This window comes from Leptonychotes weddellii, chromosome 5 (genome assembly GCF_054177405.1).
Source record: "Leptonychotes weddellii isolate Sample4059 chromosome 5, ASM5417740v2, whole genome shotgun sequence".
In the NCBI taxonomy this organism is placed as follows: domain Eukaryota; kingdom Metazoa; phylum Chordata; class Mammalia; order Carnivora; family Phocidae; genus Leptonychotes; species Leptonychotes weddellii.
The window spans coordinates 111545386-111565880 of NC_138373.1; the positions used below are offsets into that span (position 1 = coordinate 111545386).

General features: G+C 35.6%; 1 protein-coding gene across 1 annotated transcript in view; it reads left to right on the top strand.

The window, feature by feature from the left end:
• MON2 (MON2 regulator of endosome-to-Golgi trafficking) overlaps positions 1–20495 on the top strand; it is a 98666-nt gene that overhangs the window by 24716 nt on the left and 53455 nt on the right. The window contains exons 5-12 of the mRNA XM_081818972.1: positions 1562–1691; positions 4232–4329; positions 5035–5160; positions 6238–6432; positions 17088–17212; positions 17578–17714; positions 18820–18973; positions 19688–19701. Coding sequence (XP_081675098.1) covers positions 1562–1691; positions 4232–4329; positions 5035–5160; positions 6238–6432; positions 17088–17212; positions 17578–17714; positions 18820–18973; positions 19688–19701 — 979 coding nt within the window. The remainder of the gene's footprint in view (positions 1–1561; positions 1692–4231; positions 4330–5034; positions 5161–6237; positions 6433–17087; positions 17213–17577; positions 17715–18819; positions 18974–19687; positions 19702–20495) is intronic.

The following is a 20495-nucleotide window of genomic DNA, read 5'->3' on the forward strand; positions in this document are numbered from 1 at the left end:
TAATGGTTTATTTATTAAGGAATTTGTTGGACTTTCAATAATAGTTATAATTTGCATACCTTTAATGATGGATGCCTAATAAAGTAGACTGCGCCCCTGCACAAATTTTTTAATAGACCCTTCACAAAATAAGATGGCTATTGAATACATGGAAAGTGGCTCAGCATCATTAGTTATCAGGGAAAAGCAAATTAAAACCACAAAGAGGTATCATTACACATCCATTAGAGTAGCTAAAATTGAAAAAGACCAACCATATCAGGTGTTGTTGATGATGTGGGAAAGTGCTGAATTCACACATACTGCTGATGGGAGTGTGAAATTATAAAATCACTTTGGAGAACTAGCATTTTCTTTAAAAGTTTAACCTATACTTGCTATATGATCCAGCCTTTTCACTTCTAGTTATTTATCCAAGGTAAATGAAAACATCTGTCATTACAAAGATTTGTATATGATGTTCACAGCAGCTTTATTCACAGTGGCTAAAAACTGGAAGCAGCTCAAATATCCATCAGCAGATGAATGGATAAGCAAAATATTTGGTATACCTATACTGTGAAATACTATTCAGGAATCAAAAAGTACAAATTACTGATTCAAAGAACAACATAGATGAATTTTACAAATATTACAAGTAAAAGAAACCAGATACAAAAACAGTGCATACTGAATGATGAAACGCTGTTTGTGGAAAATGCCAGCTTATCTGTAGTGAAAAAGGCAAGATGGTGGTTGCCTGGAGCCAAAGGTAGAGGAAAAAATGGAGGGCAAAAGAGCACAAGGAGACTTTTAGGGTGATGAAACTGTCTCGTATCTCGATTGTGGCAGTAGTTTTATGGGTGAATATAACTATGAGAACTCATCAAATTAAATACCTTAAAGAGATACAGTTTATTTTATAAAATTATACCTTAATCAACCTGAAGTTGATTTTTAAAAAGAAAAAATGACTTAAAAATTATAATTTTATTCATTTATATGCTTAGCATATTTATATAATACTACTCCAGATGATTTAGTGATATAACAAACTTTGAGTACTTGTTATTTGCAAAACAAGTCATTCTGGGGAAATAAAGCACAACACTTCTTTTTTTTTTTTTAAGATTTTATTTATTTATTTGAGAGAGAGACAGAGACAGTAAGAGAGAGTAGGAGCGGGGAGAAGAGGGAGGAGCAGGCTCTCCTCTGAGCAGGGAGCCTGATGTGGGGCTCGATCCCAGACCCCGGGATCATGACCTGAGCCGAAGGCAGACGCTTAACGACTGAGCCACCTAGGCGCCCCATCACAACACATTTTTATATACATGTTAAAAGAACCAAGTTGTGAAAGGCATATTTCACATTGTCTTACCTAAACTTATGTGGCTATATATTTACAGAGTTTGAATTATTTCAAAATCCAAGGATTTTAGTGATTTTATTGTATAAGAGAGTGGGACTTTTAGTATCTGTGATTGGAATAGCCAAACGTAAATTATTTAGTTTTGGGTTACATCAAATAAATAGTTATTCTGTTCTTCAGTCCTATTTCACTAAATGAAAATTGTTCTTTTAGGCAATTGTTCTTTGTTTTCGACTACACTTCACAAAAGATAATATTACAAATAATACAGCTGCTGCTACAGTGCGACAAGTTGTTACTGTTGTTTTTGAGAGGATGGTTGCTGAAGATGAACGACACAGAGGTAGAGTGATAAAAGTGGTTTCCTTTTCATAGTGTGTGGTTATTCTATCCACGATTTCTCTTTTGATTTTCAGTCTTTGCCCTGTGAACTTAGGCTGCCTAAAAACTAGAATACTTTAAAAAATATATTTACTTTACTAATATTATTATATTGACAGTGGCAGTTCAAAAAACTAAATCTGCAGCAGTGTTATCACCCCAAGAATAAACTCTATTTTCCATGTTTATTTCTAATTATGCATAATTTCACATTTTATATCAAATATTGCATTATATGTATTTTTAGCCAAATATGACATTATATGAATTTTTCATGTTATTCTTTTATTTTTGTAATTTAGATTTTACTTTGTTTATTTTTTTATATTTTATTTATTTATTTGAGAGAGAGAGGGAGCGAGAGAGAGCAAGCGAGCACCAGTGGGGGAAGGGAGAGGGAGAAGCAGACTTCTGCTGAGCAGGGAGCCCGATGCCGGACTTGATCACAGGACCCTGGGATTGTAACCTGAGCCGAAGGCAGATGCTTAACTGACTGAGCCAACCAGGCACCCTGTAATTTAAATTTTAATGGATGGACTATGTTTGGTGGCTATTCTACAGTTTAATGAACTAGTTTTCTATTGGACACTTACATTGTGTTTCGTATTTTAGTACTCTTTTGAGTGTCCTCCTATATATTTTTTTCCATTTGAATTACTTCTTTAAGGTAACTTTCCAAGAGTGGGTTTCCCTCACGTGAATTTTTGTCTGTACTTATTAGCATGTGTTAATGAAGGATATTTATGTAATGTAAAGATTAATCTTTTCATATTTTCATCAAATACCTTTATTGTAATTTTAAACATCTTTTTCTTTGTGATTTTAAAAAATTTCCTAAAAACTTAGAAACATGTCAGAGAACTGAAGATACTGTTTCTGTAGTAGTTTTTATAGTTTGATAACTTTTAACTATAGAAATTACGTTTTATTCATTTGTTATTGGATGAAAGGTAAATTATTCCCCATGATTAGTTGAAAAGATCCTAAGGTGGTACCATCATGAGCAACCTATCTACTTTATGTACTCAAGAAACAAAAGATTAAACTATCTTTCCCTTTTACATAGGGGAGAATCCCTATGTAATCCCCCTACCCCCAACTCTTAATGTTATGCTATCTGTCATTTCATTTGAGGTTCTTTTGGTATTACTGATAAAAAATGGCAATACTATTAAGTAATGGTAATGCTGCCTATTCTAATAATTTCTTTACTTTTCCTGAAGTTAACCTTTGGTCAGATTTTTCACATTCAGTTTCAGGCATTTTTTTTTTTTTAAAGATTTTATTTATTTATTTGACAGAGAGACACAGCAAGAGAAGGAACGCAAGCAGGGGGAGTGGGAGAGGGAGAAGCAGGCTTCCTGCTGAGCAGGGAGCCCAATGTGGGGCCTGATCCCAGGATCCTGGGATCATGACCTGAGCCGAAGGCAGACGCTTAACGACTGAGCCACCTAGGCGCCCCAGTTTCAGGCATTCTTGTTGGTTTATTAGAATATTTCCACTTACTTTGGTATATTGGTTTTTCTGCTTTTTTCCCAGGGTAAATACAGGTTGAGTTCTAGAGTTTGAAATATGAAGGAATTAAAGTTACAGGATAAAACAGGGCAGTTCTCCAGTTTGGATGTGTTATATATTCATAACTGCAGTGTGATTCCTGGATTGGTAGTTTTAGCTGTGTCTCTAAAGACCAGTATCTCATTTAATACTTTCTAATAAGGTGGAAATACTTAGAACCTCGTTTTTTTTTCAAGTAGTCATCAAGTCAACATTTATCTAAAACAGGCTGTCATAATTTACAGAAAATGATATCTTATTAGTATTCAAAGAAATGCTGAGTTGGGAAGCAACTTTCTAGCTGACGCTTAGCTAGTTAGTATCTATAACTGACATAGTAATTGTGGCAGATCAAACAGTTAATTCTTTTGTTTATGCTGAGATGATATAGGAATTAACCATGTGGTAAACTTTTATGTATTTGATGTTTAAAGGCACATTCAAAGATCATGTGAATTTCAAATCCATAAAATAAAGGGATTGGGGAATGGGAGACTGGGAAAATCAAATGTATGGATAAAGATGCTAAGCTTATTAAAGTGACATAAGATAGTGAAGAGTAGTTTTTATGGCATTTTGTATAAAAATAAATTCCTAATGTTTTTTCCCCATTTTGGAGGCATAGTTCTGAGCCTACATTTAAAGTTTATAATTTCATGGGGTGCCTGGGTGGCTCAGTCATTAAGTGTCTGCCTTCTGCTTGGGTCATGATCCCAGGGTCCTGGGATCGAGCCCTGCATTGGGCTCCCTGCTCAGCAGGAAGCCTGCTTCTCCCTCTCCCACACCCCCTGCTTGTGTTCCCTCTCTCGCTGTCTCTCTGTCTGTCAAATAAATAAAATCTTTTTTTTTAAATTTATAATTTCATAAACATGTATTTATTTTAAATAGTATATGTGATTTATTAAAGGTCATTATACACCCCTAAAACCCATCTTATTTTGATTGCAGATATTATAGAACAGCCAGTACTGGTCCAAGGAAATAGTAACAGAAGATCTGTCAGCACCCTCCAACCTTGTGCTAAAGATGCATATATGCTTTTCCAGGTATTTCAGTTGATAAAAATAATTTTATTACAGAATATAGTTTTGTGTGACTTTTTGATTTTGGAATTTTATGTCTGATTTAATTTCTCAAGTGTCAATTTTTTAAATTGTCAAATTTTAAAGGGTCGAAAGTAGTATTTCAAAAATGTTCTAGAACATTAAAGAGCATCTATAGCTAAGGAACATGATAAAATGTTACATTTCATTTTAAGGAAATAAAATGAATTAAGCCCAGCACTAGAAAAAGAGGCATATTAGGGATGACTGGTAATATAAAATAATTTCTATGACATAAATATTTAACTAATAAGCCTTGGTCTACTTAATACAATTTGATATACAAATACCTGATTTTTATGTTACTTGTCATGAATATGTCTTTTAAGTAAAATAGATTTATCTGCACTGAAAATTTTACTGTTTTTTTTATTAAAGGGTTCTTTTAAGTGGTTTTTCATTAAAAGACTATTAACCATTTATCTGTACACCTAATGTATTGTCAATAGTTATATGATTCTTTAAAAGTTTACTTATATAATCAAAATAGTTTGTCAGAATTGAATTACCAGTGCTTAGTTTCTAAGGAGTAAAAACAACTATATAAGGAGAGATAACTTTTAAAAATTTTATGAATTTTGAAAAGCACATTTCATTCCAGCATGTGAATGTTTTATTTTTTATTTATTTTTTGACTTATTTTCCCAGGACCTTTGTCAGTTGGTTAATGCTGATGCCCCTTACTGGCTAGTAGGCATGACAGAAATGACTCGAACATTTGGCCTTGAATTACTTGAGTCAGTCCTGAATGATTTTCCACAGGTCTTTTTACAAGTAAGCCATCTGTAGTATCTTGCAACAAAATTAATCAAAATTTTTTCACAGATATTTTTCAAGAAAGTAACATGTATTCTCATGTTAGAGGATTGAAAGAATTACAGCTTTAGACTTTAGATATGTGATAATTTCATGTTATCTTACATTATTATAGTGCCCTAGCACTTTGAAATTTTAACATTAGAAGGAATCCCTAGAGACCATCTAGTGAGGCGTTTCCCAACCTGTGGGTGTATGAGGGAATTTGGTATGTGAGCTGTTTTTTATAATATTTAAAAACTGAAAAATTGTTACTAATTTTTACTTGCTTATAATGTAGCTATGTGCTTTTGGATAATTCTAAAATATATAATTACTCTGGGTGCCTGGCTGGCTTAGTAGAGGAGCATGCGACTCTTAATCTTGGGGCCATGAGTTTGAGCCCATGGTGGGTATAGAAATTGAAGAGATAAAAACTTTAAAAAAATAAAATAATTATGCTTGTTTGTCATTGAGTTCTTTTTTAAAATCAGCTTATTGTGTTCTGTTCAAGCAATCTAAGTAGAACAAAATATTAAGTTAATTATTAAATCTTCCATGCGTGAATGGAATTGTTATCTTGGCAAAGTAAAGTTAATGAATTATATAACATATTTTATTTTTCTGGTGTTCTTTCAGCTGCCCATTTTAATAGCTTTAGCTTTGTGTTTGAACTTGTATAATCTGTCTTCTTTCTTCTGTTCTTTGTTTTGAATTGCTAGTGTCCTACCAAAATCACAATTCCTAATAATAAACCACTTAATTCCAAATCATTAAATGTTCCTTTTTAAATTAGATTCTTTTTATTTATTTATTTTTTTTAAATTAGATTCTTTTTAAAACTTCTTGAAATATTGATGATCATTTTGATCTTACACTCTCAAAGAGCAACACTAATTTCATAATTGTTGTAAACTATAGAATAATAAGCTAAACATATAATAAAGCTAAATTATTCATACTGATTATTAATTTTATTTGCTAGTAAGACTGTGTTTTAAAAGTATTAAGTACAAACTAAGTTAATTCTTCTTTTTTTTTTATCTTTGCAAATAGCACCAAGAGTTTAGTTTCCTTCTCAAAGAAAGGGTATGTCCTCTTGTGATAAAACTCTTTTCTCCAAATATAAAGTTCAGACAAGGTTCCGGCTCTTCATCTTCTCCGGCACCAGTTGAAAAACCGTATTTCCCTATCTGCATGCGTTTGCTGAGAGTAGTATCTGTTCTAATTAAGCAATTTTACAGCCTTTTGGTAAGTGCTATTTTCATGTGTGTTTGTATGTGTAATTGCATGTAGTGTTCTTTTTAAATGATGATTTATTATAATGCATTCAGCTTTTTCACTTCAGCACAATTTCTTTTAAAGTATTTATAGGTATTTTCCTAGTAACTCTATGGGTTTATTCTATCCTTTCTTAGATTTTCTTATGTTTTATATAGTATTTTTAATGTATGTCAGGGAGAGTCATGGCCTGTTATCTGAGGGCAGCATAGAATTTGTGACTTGGGAATTGAGCCTGTTAGCAAATTATCTATATCTCATTTGAAGGATCATTAAAATTATAGTATCTTCAATTTATGCTGCTTTCATTTGTACTATTTAATGTATCTTAACAGATTAAAGCAAAGAAGTTAAAAATTTGGTGAACTCTAGGATTAGAAATCAACTATTTTGACTTCTAGTCCAGTATTGTATTTATTTTGCATAAATTTATGAATGCAGAATATGTTGTGATATTCCTGATCATAGTATATCAATGTGATGTTTTTCAGAGAAAATGGTATATTTCTTTTTATGTTATGTGAAATTCATCCTTGTACAATTTTTTAGCTTCTATCCTAATTTTAATTAACAGGAATAATTGGCTATTGATAATTATGGAATGGTAAACTATATAAACTTATAATACTGTGAGCAGTCGATGTACTAAATATTAGAGGTAATCAACAACTTTACAAACTAATAGATAGTACTTTATTTTTTTTATTTTTTATTTTTATTTTTTATTTTTTATTATTTTTTTTTAAAGATTTTATTTATTTATTTGAGAGAGAGAGAATGAGAGACAGAGAGCACGAGAGGGAAGAGGGCAGAGGGAGAAGCAGACTCCCTGCTGAGCAGGGAGCCCGATGCGGGGCTCGATCCCGGGACTCCAGGATCACGACCTGAGCCGAAGGCAGTCGCTTAACCAACTGAGCCACCCAGGCGCCCTATTTTTTATTTTTTTAAAGATTTTATTTATTTGACAGAGCGAGAGAACACAAGTAGGCAGAGCGGCAGGCAGAGAGGGAGAATCAGGCTCCCCGCAGAGCAGGGAGCCCGATGTGGGGCTCAATCCCAGGACCCTGGGATCATGACCTGAGCCACCCAGGTGCCCCATAGATAGTACTTTATACTAAATTCTGTGGAGAGCTTTTTAAAATAAAGGGCTTTTTTTTTATATTTATGATAAACATGTCATAGATTTTCTTTTCATATTCCAAATCCATTTATGAACAGTATATTCAGAAATCTTTATAAGCACTGTAGTTATAATTATTTCTGGCCACAGGTTTATTTAATGTAGAAATACTTACAGGAAATCAGATCACTTCAAACGAATTGCTATTTATTAGGGACACTGTTAAGTTATCAGAGTTGGATGCCAAAGGTTTAAGAGTCTTTTGGTACACTCATAATTGGCTTGGACTTTTTTTGTTCCACCAAAATTAATAACATATAATTGAACATTTAGGTACATAGTTTGTGAATTTACTTTAGTTCACAGCTCTATCTTTCTCTGTAAGGATTAACTTTTAAAAATTATAGTGTTACTCCCAACATGTATGATATTTGATGTAATTTCCAATAATTATTATTAATTGAAAAAAAAAACAATACTTTTTTGTCTAATTATATACAATTGAGATGGAGGGAAATTCTGTGAGTCTTTACATTGATTAACTTTTGAAAGTTTTGAAAGGTCTCCTGGCATTTGCTGAAAATAAATGAAAAGTAGCTTAATTTCTCCAAAGATGGAGAACTTTTACCTGTCACCTGTTACATTTTCTGAATTATATTTATTTATAGTCTGTTTCAATCCACAAAGAAACTTTTTAAGAATGTAAACCAAAGTGACATCAGCAAAATGTTGGAATATGAAGCTGAGCCTCTCTGTCTCCTACGGAGACACCAAGTTAACAGTACATAGATTACCTCTGTGAGAACTTATCAGTTGAGAGGTTATAGCACTCCAGGCACATGTAAGGTGAAGCAGAGAGGTTCATTAGAGTAGGTAGGAAATCTCAGTGCACTTAGCTGCATACCTTCTCCCACTCCTTACACAGCACAGCATGGTGTGATCAGGAGCAAACTCCCAACCTACGGTTTCTCCTTCACATGGCAGAAAGGTGAAATGTGCATCCACCATTCTGACTTTTTGGGGGTATGCCCAACTGGTTTCTGTCTCCCTTGATTCTTGGAGCACTGACAGGAAAGGCAGCAGGCACACTTGGGCCTGCTCAGAACAAAGGCCCAGGGAGGGTAGTACTGCTGACATACACCAGGGGGGAGCTCCTGAAAAGAAACAAATGTCTTCAGCTGGGAAGTTACACACACAAGCCCAGAGGAAACAAACACATTGACAGAAGAGGTTTGAGAGGATCCCAGGCTGATTGGTGAAGATCTTTCCCTGTACAAAGCCAGTCCATAAAGACTAAAAGAGTTGGCTTTTTTCAAATGCCCAAATTTCAACAACGACAAAAATAACAAGGCATACAAAGAAACAGGGAAACATGGCCCAATTCAAGGGACAAAATTAATCTCCAGAAACTAACCATAAAGAAATGGAGGTCAGTGAGTTACCTGACAAAAATTCAGAATAATCATAAAGGCGCTGAGTGAACTAAAAGAGAATACAGAAAACTAAATGAAATAAAGAAAGTGGTGTATGAACAAAATGAGAATATCAATAAAGAGATAGAAACTATAAAGGATAAAACAAAAATCTAAAGCAGAAGAATACTGAATTGAAAAATGCAGTAGCAGGGGTAGCAGTAGACTAGATCAGTAGACTAGAAGAAAGAATCAGCAAACTTGAAGACAAGTCATTTGCAATTACCAGGTCAGGGGAGCAAAAAAAAAAAAAAAAAAAGAAAAGAAAAAGAATGAAGAGCCTGTAAGGACTTACGGCATACCATCCAGCAGACCAAGATACACATGTCTAGTAAAAACGCACTGGGTTATATTCTCACACTCGTAACACCTCACACATCAGATGTATGGATTTTTTCCCACATCAATCAATACTCTGACAGCCAGATATTCTACATTTCAGTTCAATTCTGACATTAACCAGAGTTAGCACAGACTCAGTCCCACAAGATTCCCCCCCATTGCAGATGCCAATCACAAGTAGTAGGTTGCCCACTTACCCACAAATTCTAACTTGGCTATATATGGGAAGTTCCCACAACCACCTCTTTGGGTTTGATAATTTACTAGAGAACCTAGGAAAACAGTTTGCTTACTATTGCCTATTTATAATAAAAGATACTGTAAAGAATACTGTTGAATAGGCCGATGAAGAGATTCATAGAGCAAGGTGTAGAAAAGTCCCAAGAGCAGGAGCTTCTGTCCCCATGAAGTTGGGGTGTGCAACTCTCTTGGCATGTATATGTGTTCACCAACCTGGAAGCCCCCTAAACTCTGTACTTTCAGGATTTTTATGGTGTTTTCATCATGTAGGCATAATTGATTATTAACTCAGTTTCCACCATTTTCCCTTCTCCAGAGAATATGAGGAGTGGGGCTGAAAGTCTCAAGCTTCTAATTATGATTGTTTTTTCTGGTATCCAGCCCCTGTCCTGCAATCCATCAAGAGTTGCCTCATTAGAATGGAAGATGCTATTCACATAGGAAATTCCAAGAGACTTAGGAGCTGTGTGTCAGATGCTCCTATCACTCAGGAAATTATGAGGATTTTAGGAGCTCTGTGTCAGAAACCAGGAGCAGAGACCAATATATATATTTCTTATTACTTCACTATACATTATGGGAGTCTCAAGTGAGGAAAGAAAGGGGCAGAGAGCCTGTTTGAAGTAATGGCCAAAAACTTCCCAACTTTGAAGAAGGAAAGGGACATAAAAATTCATGAAGCTCAGAGAATTATAAATAGGATTAATCCGAAGGGACCTATACCAAGACACATTATAATTAAGCTGTTAATACTTACAGAGAATCTTAAAGTAGCAAAAGAAAGGCACCTTGTCATGTGTAAGGGAGCACTCATAAGACTGTCAGTAGATAGCTCAGGAGAAACCTTGCAGGCCAGAAAGAAAATGGGATGCTATATTCAAAGTACTGAAAGAAAAAAACCTGCCAATGAAGGAGAAATTAAGACTTTCCCAGATAAATTAACTACATTAAATTAAGATAAACAAACGTAAAGGAAGAAAAGACATTCCTCCTTTTCCTTTCCATATCCACTAGTCAGTCATAGAGCACCAAGTCTTTTGTTCTCACAGTAACGCAGCATGCTTACACCTTCTTCATAACAAATACAGAGTTTACATTTTCTGTTTCCAAACCAAGAATTACCAACTTCTTTTTCATTTTTATAAAACTTGGTGCTGAGTTGTGCCCCTCAAAATTAACATTTTGAAGCCCTAACCCCTAACATGATAGTATTTGGAGATGGACTCTTTGGGAGATAATGCAGGTGAGGGCCATCATGATGGGCTTAGTGACCTTATAAGAAGAGACACTAGAGAGCTTACTTGCTCTCTCTTTCTGCCATGTGAGAACACGGTGATAAGGCAGCTGTCTGCAAGCTAGGAGGAGAGCTCTCACACAACCCCAATGATGCTGGTACCCTGATCTCAGACTTCTAGCCTCCAGAACTGTGCCAAACTATTTAAGCCACCCAGTCAGTGGTCTTTTGTTATGGTATCCCAACAGACTAAGAACTTGGTTTCTGTCCACCAGTTCTCTTATGTAGCAGTTCATTGGGTGACTTTTTCAGAGATACAGATACCTTATTCTTCAGTAATTTCAGTTTTGGATGAAATTGCTGTTTTTGAGTGCATATATTTTGGACACTGTACAAAGTGCTTTACATATATTAATTCATTTACCACAGCTGAAAAAATGAGACTCAGGATATTTATGTAATTTGCCTGAGATTATACTTTCTAAGCCACAGAGCTGGGATATTAATGAATTCTTTTAGACCTCAAAACCCTCGCTCTTAATTCCAGTGCATTTTACTACTACTCTGTTTTCTTAGTTCTCATTTCTTTTCTCTCCAAGGCTGCTAGTGCTAAATTTTCAGTACTGTTCCTATACCATTCTCCATATTTAGACCTTAATCTCCTTGACTTGGGGGGATAAAAGGGGGAGATAAATAACAGTATAGCCAGCTATAGGAAAGATTGAATGTTACTACCTAAAGGTAGAAAAATGCCTACTTCTGTGTACTTCACTCATAGGGGTGATGACCAACTGGTAAAATTTCTCTTCCTAATAAGGCAGCTCTAGGACCGTGTTTATAAAGATGAATTCTTCAGATCTATATAAGATACTAGTTTCTCAGGGGCACCTGGGTGGCTCAGTCAGTTAAGTGTCTGCCTTCGGCTCAGGTCATGATCCCAGGGTCCTGGGATCGAGCCCCACATCGGGCTCCCTGCTCGCCGGGGAGCCTGCTTCTCCCTTTCCCTCTGCCCATGCTTGTGTTCTCTTTCTTGCTCACTGTCTCTCTCAAATAAATAAATAAAATCTTTAAAAAAGAAAAAAGATATTAGTTCCTCATTGTTATACTTTGTGACATTGGAACTTAGCAGTATGGGAAAGTGCAGACATTCTGCACTTTCTCCAAAGGCAGAAGCTAAAGGTATGGTACTTGTGGGGTAAGATATGTAATTATGGAATGCTTCTCCCTCATTTCTTTGTGTTTTCTTTATTTAAACATAGCTAATGATACATCTCCTAGGAGACATACTGGAGTAATAATTCTTTTTTTTTTTTTTTAAGATTTATTTATTTGAGAGCGAGAATGAGAGGGAGAGAGTACATGAGAGGGGGGAGGGTTAGAGGGAGAAGCAGGCTCCCTGCTGAGCAGGGAGCCCGATGCGGGACTCAATCCAGGGACTCCAGGATCATGACCTGAGCCGAAGGCAGTTGCTTAACCAACTGAGCCACCCAGGTGCCCCCTGGAGTAATAATTCTTATACTTTGTAGTCTTTGGATCCTTTTATGCTTGTAATGAAATATTGAACTTTTGTCTATGTGGATTATTTCTATCATTTATTATATTAAAGATTAAGTCTGAGATCATATTAAACCCATTCACGTTAACATAAAAACTTAATATTTTTCCAGTGGGAAAACAAAGATTTTATATATATATATACACATACGTGTATATATATTTTAATGATTTCCTCATCTTTTTATTTAGTTTTTAAGGAAGATTTATCTACTTATTAGAGAGAGAGCATGCAAGCTGGAGGAGGGGCAGAGGGAGAAATAGAATCTCAAGTAGACTCCATACTGAGCACGAATGTGGAGCCTGACACGGGGCTCGGTCTCACAACCCAGAAATTATGATCTGAGCCAAAACCAAGAGTTGGATGCTTAACTGACTGAGGCACCCAGGCACCCCAGAGATTTCATGTTTTTTGCTTTAATGTCTGGCTTAGTAGAAGATTAGCTGGATTTTCATATCTTCTGTTTTCATTTTGTTGTGATATGTTGTTTTGGTTGAAACATACGAAGAAAATCTGGCTTCTCAAAGTTACGTAGTTGAAAAAGGCAGAATTATCTTCATGGATATTAATATTATCTTAATAGTGGATATTCTTCTTTGATACTGCACCAAACTGGACTAGTGACAGTTTAATGGTGTAGGATCTGAAACCTTAGTAATGACGTTTTCATACTCTGTTACATTAAAATTCATTGATTCATCTTGTGCTCTGTATCTTTTATCCATACATGGTTTTATAATATCATGTATTTTAGTTGTGCAGATATTCCAAATGTTAACACTTTATACAATACTAAAAATGATGTATGTTAATGACTAACTATGTATCAGATAAATCTCCTGTTATTAAGAAATTGTCAAGGTCACAGTGGTAGATACAATAATACTGATTTTTGTTTGAAAGCTTGAATCTAATCTTTGGCAACAAAAACTGTCATTTGTTTCCCTTAAAGAATGACAAGCTTACTTTGTTCATTTTTGACAAAGTGTCTGCAATATACACAAATCTAAATAGTTGTAGTTTACCATTTGCTCTTTTAGTTAAAATGGTGTCCGATAGGGGATAAAAGTGACTAGATCAATTCCGAACTGTGCTTTTCCTCCAGACAACCATTGTACTTTGATACATAGCAAAAGTGCTTCATATGTATTCTCATTTTGTCACACAGAAAATTAAAAAGACATGCACTTACAGGTCAGACTTAAGAAAATCAGTAATTTAATTATATTTTTTATTTATGCTGTTTTTTTTCATTATGGTTCTTTAGTGAAATAGACCTTTTTAAAAAAAAATGTGTGTGGTAGTGAAGAATGCAACGACAGTAGTGCAGTCTGGTGTTAGTGCCTTGATTCTTGATAAAGCTGTTTTACTCACCATGCTTTTGTACCTTCAGTACAAATGTCAATGCACTGAAAATGGCAAGTAATATATTACTATAAAAATAATTGTGACCTCACTTTGACCCCACTTTCGGGAATCATTGAACTAGAGAATCTGTTCTCCCCCAGTATTCACCAGCTTATCTCATTCTATCAAGTAGCTCAGGGGTGTAGATAGCTAATATTCAAAGGTTAGTTCTGTTAATATATCTAGAATGACTAGAGGAAACTGGAATGCCCCAGTCATTCAGAAAGAGTTATAATGTAGTTAGTATACTATATTCTTTCTCTTTTCTATCATCTGAGCTAGGTGCTTCTCTGTCCTCTGAATCATTAGGCTTTGTTCCCAGATATCTTTTTTTTTTTTTAAAGATTTTTTATTTATTAATTTGACAGAGAGAGAGAGAGCGAGAGCAGGAACACAAGCAGGGGGAGTGGGAGAGGGAGAAGCAGGCTTCCCGCCGAGCAGGGAGCCCGATGCGGGGCTCAATCCCAGGACCCCGGGATCATGACCTGAGCCGAAGGCAGACGCTTAACGACTGAGCCACCGAGGCGCCCCCCCAGATATCTTTTTAAGGAAGATATGTTTAAGGAATTTATGAAGCTTAATTATAAGTGGCCAGCGTATCTCTCTTCTGCCTTTGACTAGCTGCTTTTAAAAAGGAATGAATGGGGCTAAATTGACTTATCCAACCTAATGTTCTACTTCTTCACATACATGTCTTAGGACATACAAAGGATCTTAGTGCTAACAAATCCATTAACTATAAGGTTGTTACCTCTTACCAGGCCTTGAGAAATAGACTCCTGCATTTAAATATTCTATCAGGCTTTCTTGTGTCCTAAGCCAACAGTTATCTTATGTACATAATCTATCAGAAATCCATGTGATACTGTGATTAGAATTTCTACCAGGATGACTTTGATTAATCTTAAGCATCAGTTGTCTCTTGACTACTATGCATTACCAAAAGACTACGAATTCAGAGACATTCATCACTCTTCATGCTTACAGTGGAGTTCATGAAGTGTCTTCATGCCACAAGGAATTGGACTTAGGCCATAGATACCAATCTTAATACCTGTTTCCCTATGAGTTCAACTTCTTGGGGAAAAGGCTTAACAGATTCACAGCAGGCGCCCTCCATTGATGCCCTTGAGAACAATGCAGTGACCTCAACACTAGTTCTGTGATCAGACTTTCACACTTGGCAAGGAGGGAGAAAGGGAGAACAGAGTTCCAGACCTCAGGAGAGAGGCTCTCCTTTACCCAAATCGTGAGGTTTTAGTGGCTACAGTATAAATTTATTGTTTAATATGTGCTGTAGTCTGCCTCCCACAGGAGAGAAAATGACATACTCTTCAAGGCAAGTTTTATAACAGTGTTTCCTTTGGCTGTGATATAATGATGTTTCTGAGAGCCTTTGTTTTCTGGCCTCAAAACCTAGCTGATAAGCCTTCAGTTCTACCACATTTATATTTCACTTTCACTCTAAAGTAGGTAGTGTACATTTGGAGGACCCACTAATGTTAAAACTCTGTAGTAGATACAATTTGCATAGTGAGTCACCAGCATGATTCTTTTTCAGTTCGTTACTAAAAGGATCATTTGTTTAGAAAAAATAATGTGCTCTGCATTTGCATGGCATTTTATCATGTTTAGGGGATGTTTTTAAAGACTTTTTTTTTTTTTATTAGAGAGAGAGAGCGAACAGGGGGAGCAGGAGAAGGAGAAGCAGGCTCCCCACTGAGCAGGGAGCCTGATGCGGGCTCCATGCGGGGCTTGATCGCAGGGCCCTGGGATCATGACCTGAGCCAAAGGCAGCCGTTTAACCAACTGAGCCACCCAGGCGCCCCTAGGGGATGTTTTTATTCTTACAGTTTTCTCATTTGATTTCTCAAAAAGATGTAGATATTTTTATCCTTTATTTATAAGAAGGTTATGTAGCTTGTCATCCACTCTTTTGGTGGATAAAGATGCTGAGCCTATCTGATTCTGATCTAGTGCTTTTCAACTGTCTCATGATTAGGACAGTGCTAAACCTCTGTTTTATGACTTCCCCAATCATAGCAGTCCACGGATAAAGTTTTCAATTATCCTGCCTGCTTTATCCTCATGATTATGTCCTAATTTTAAGCATTCAGTTAACAGTACTGAAAGGCATTAGAGAATACCAGCTGCTAAGGCTTTGGGTGAACATCCTGAGGGCCACTATTCCTGAAATTTCTTGCCCGAAGTGATGCCCGCTCATTTCAGGGTACCCCCAGCTAAAAGGAGGGTTCAGTTTGGCTTAGTGATCAGAGTGTCAGGTTCTTAGCTCCCAGAGCTCCTGCTCTGTCCTAAGTTAGTGTACAACAGGCGTAATCCATTAACCTTTGAAAAACTTAATTTTTTTTGGTCGTTTATTCATTTATTAGACATTTATTTTTTTTATTTTCATTTTTTTAAGATTTTATTTATTTGACAGAGAGAGAGAGAGAGAGAGAGAGACAGTGAGAGAGGGAACACAAGCAGAGGGAGTGGGAGAGGGGAAGCAGGCTTCCCGTTGAGCAGGGAGCCCGATATGGGGCTCGATCCTGGGATCATGACCTGAGCCAAAGGCAGATGCTTAACAACTGAGCCACCCAGGTGCCCCTCATTTATTAGACATTTAATACATAATGTTGAGAATGTGCTTCAAACATTTTTATTTACAAAGAGCGTGCAGAGAAGATGGTTTATATTAATAATGGTAATGATAGCTAATACTTATAAAGCAAAACTATGTACCAGGCCTTATTCTAAGTACTTTATGTATTTATACCTGTCAAGTGCTACAGATTCCTTTTTGTTTTTCTACTAGAAAATATATATTAAACGTGCTTAGGCTTATTGCCTCTTTGTTTAAGCAGCAAAAGAACATATGGAAAAACTTGTGGTATTATTGAAGAGAAGAACATACATCCTATCAGCTGTTTACATGATACATGCTACCCGCCAGGAATGAGGATGGTGTGATGGTGCATAGTGCTTTCTAAAGAATAAGGGTAATAGATTAACCATGTTAGCAGATCTCTAGTGTGTGTTTGCAGGGACGTAGAGAGAGACTGATTATTTTTACTGTTAGCTTTCCCCATATAACTGCTTTTCCCTTTTTTTTCTCTACTCCTCATTAAATGAATTTTAATTTATTTAAAATTGGAAGATTTTATTGGTTTGTCCATAACACTAAGAACAAAGAATGTAATTTATAAATTCTGATCTTAGATTTAAAGAAATACTATTAAAAATTTTTTTTTTTAGGTAACTGAATGTGAGATATTTCTGTCACTTCTGGTGAAATTTCTGGATGCAGATAAACCACAATGGTTAAGAGCTGTTGCAGTAGAATCAATACACAGACTCTGTGTGCAGCCTCAGCTCTTAAGGTAAAACCACAGTAATATTTTGTTAAATAGATAGGTTAATGTTTGCTAGTAGAAAGAGTTTAAATATTTATTCCCAAGTATTCGTGATTTCTAAACAAAATTGTATATATTATGTATATGGAGCAGTAGTGGTGTGAGCGTGGTAAGCAACTGAGAGGTGGGCAAAAAAATATGGGTAGTAATTGCCATCAATCCAAATTTATTGGTTAATATAGCCAAGATGATTTTTTTTATAACATTGACCTCAGTCTGAACCTTTGTACTAACTTAGTAAAATCACTCAGGTGTGATGAAGTTTTAAGTATAGACTGATACATCAATATTAATTGCTGTTTTTCTCAGAAACATTTAAAATTATTTTACAGGTCATTTTGTCAGTCCTATGATATGAAACAGCATTCTACCAAGGTTTTTCGTGACATTGTGAATGCCCTGGGATCTTTTATACAGTCGTTGTTTCTTGTCCCTCCTACCGGAAATCCTGCTACAACAAACCAAGCTGGTAAAGGCTAATTCATATTTTGTTTTTTAATATTCTGCCATGATTTACTGTATTCACTATTCTGAGAGGATATTTTATAGAAATTTTGTGACTGAAGAAATTTGGATTACCTAAATGTATTGGTAGTAAAGACTTACACTTAAAGAATATTCAGTCTCATTGAGGCAGCTATGTTTAGTTCTTTCCAGAATATATTTCCTTCTCTGGTATACTTTCAGTTTCTCTAATTACATAAGAATAAGAGATTAGATGCTTATATTCATTTTAGAAGGATCTTCATTTTGGGGCACCTGGGTGGCTCAGTCAGTTAAGTGTCTGCCTTTGGCTCAGGTCATGATCCCAGAGAGCCTGCTTCTCCCTCTCCCTTTGCCCCTCCCCTTGCTTGTGCTCTCTCTGTCTCTCTCTCAAATAAATAAATAAAATCTTAAAAAAAAAAAAAGGATCTTTGTTTTGTGCCTCTCAAAAGAATCTGGTTCACCACCTTAGGAGGTCTATTAGTCTCTCTTTTAACAAAATAGGTAAACTTGATTTAAGCTTGTTTGGAAATCAACATATGGCTTCTTGTTTCTCTTTGCCTTTTTTATATTTATCTTCTACTTTTTACTGTCTGATTTAATGATTTCTTAATTCTTAATTTTCACTTCTGATAAAAAATGGTCTAACAAAAGGTGTATTATAAAGTTTTTGTCAGTAGTTTTACTTATTAGTACCTTTTTTATAAAAAAGGAAGTGGTGTTCTGGGGAAATAGAGTCTCTAATAGCCAAAACAGGATTGATAAACTTCATTTATTCATGCAGTATCCATTCTTATAGAACAAATTTTTTTTTAAATATTTTATTTATTTATTTGACAGAGACACAGTGAGAGAGGGAACACAAGCAGGGAGAGAGGGAGAAGCAGGCTTCCTGCCGAGCAGGGAGCCTGATGTGGGGCTTGATCCCAGGACCCTGGGATCATGACCTGAGCCGAAGGCAGACGCTTAACGACTGAGCCACCCAGGCGCCCCTAGAACAAATTTTTTTAATTTGAACAGATGTTTGTGTATTATGGATTTGTAATTAACTAGTAAATTGGTATCTTTGCTTTCTTCCCCTTATCTAATAGGAAACAGTAACTCAGGTGGCCCCGTCTCAACACCAGCTAACTCAGGAATGTTGGGGATTGGTGGAGGTGTTACCTTGCTACCAGCATTTGAATATAGAGGAACTTGGATACCTATTCTAACTATAACAGTACAAGGCAGTGCAAAAGCCACCTAGTAAGTAGTAGTAGCTTTATTTTGTAATGAATGATGCCATTGGGATTATTTTATCCTAAAATGTTTCTGCATTATATTTTGAATTTTAAACCTAGTAATTCTAATGCAGTTTAGAACTAATTTTCTCTTGTCACATGTTGAGAATTTTACGTAGGATTGGATTTTGTTGTTTTCTTTTGTACTATTTACTGATGTGTTAGTGTTAACAGTAGTGAAACAAAATGTGATTTCTTTACCTGAGGACCTATTTAGCTGTTTTATATGGCTTTTCGATTTAAGTATATGACTTTGGACTTAGGTCTTCTAATACTAACTGAGTCACCAGCAGCAAATTAGTTAACTTTTTTTAAAATCTCAGTTTCTTTACCTATAAAATGAGAGTAGTGATATATCTACCTTTCAGGATTCTATAGGTGAGAAAAGTTATTTTAACTGTGTAGCTGATTACGTTTTTAGAGTTTAACACACAGTACTTTTAGTTTAATTAACTTAAAGTGTTTAATGGATTCCATATGTGTTATTTTTATTGTCATTAGTCATTTCAGTTTAACAAATACATATTTGGCAGTGTATTGTTGATTTTTCTTAAGTCGGAGTGAACTACAGTGCTACAGAGATAAAGCGATCAATCCTACAGAGATTTAACACTACTGTAGTTACTGTTAAGCAGTCAACTAATACATTTTGAATGCTTGGCATGTATAATTGAAACAGTATTCCGATGACAAGTAATCAGAACTCAAAGTGTGAAGCAGAGTGTCTGACTAGTTGTTTGTTGTTTGTTTGTTTAAATTTGGATATAGTTGACACACATTACATAAGTATACATATCGTATACTTATGTATACAATAGTATACAATAATGATTTGACAAGTTTATACATTATGTTGTGTTCACCACAAGTATAGCTGCCATCTGTCCTCTTACATTACTGTTACAATACCATTGACTATATTCCTTATGCTGTGCCCTTTATTCCCATCACTTACTCATTCCATAACTGGAGGCCTATGTCTCCCACTCCCCTGCACCCATGTGCCCAGCCCCCACTCTGACTAGTTTAAATGATAAATTTGTATGGTATGTCAGTGTGCATAGTATAATCATAGTATTTTGCTGTTCAGCTTTATTTTGCCTATAATTATGAAAGTATAGAATCATAGAGGACTGAAATATTTAACTAAAATTCATTGTTATTCTTAGTCATTTAAAAGAGACTAAAGTTACATAGTTTCATATAAGCTTCTGTTTGCTACAAAGGCTAGTGCTCTAGTACACTGGACTATCAAATTTAAAAGAAATCAGATTTCTCAGAGGGGTGAACGAACCATGAGAGAAGATGGACTCTGAAAAACAAACTGAGGGTTCTAGAGGGGAGGGGGGTGGGAGGATGGGTTGGCCTGGTGGTGGGTATTGAGGAGGGCACGTTCTGCATGGAGCACTGGGTGTTGTGCACGAACAATGAATCATGGAACACTTCATCTAGAACTAATGATGTAATGTATGGGGATTAACATAAGA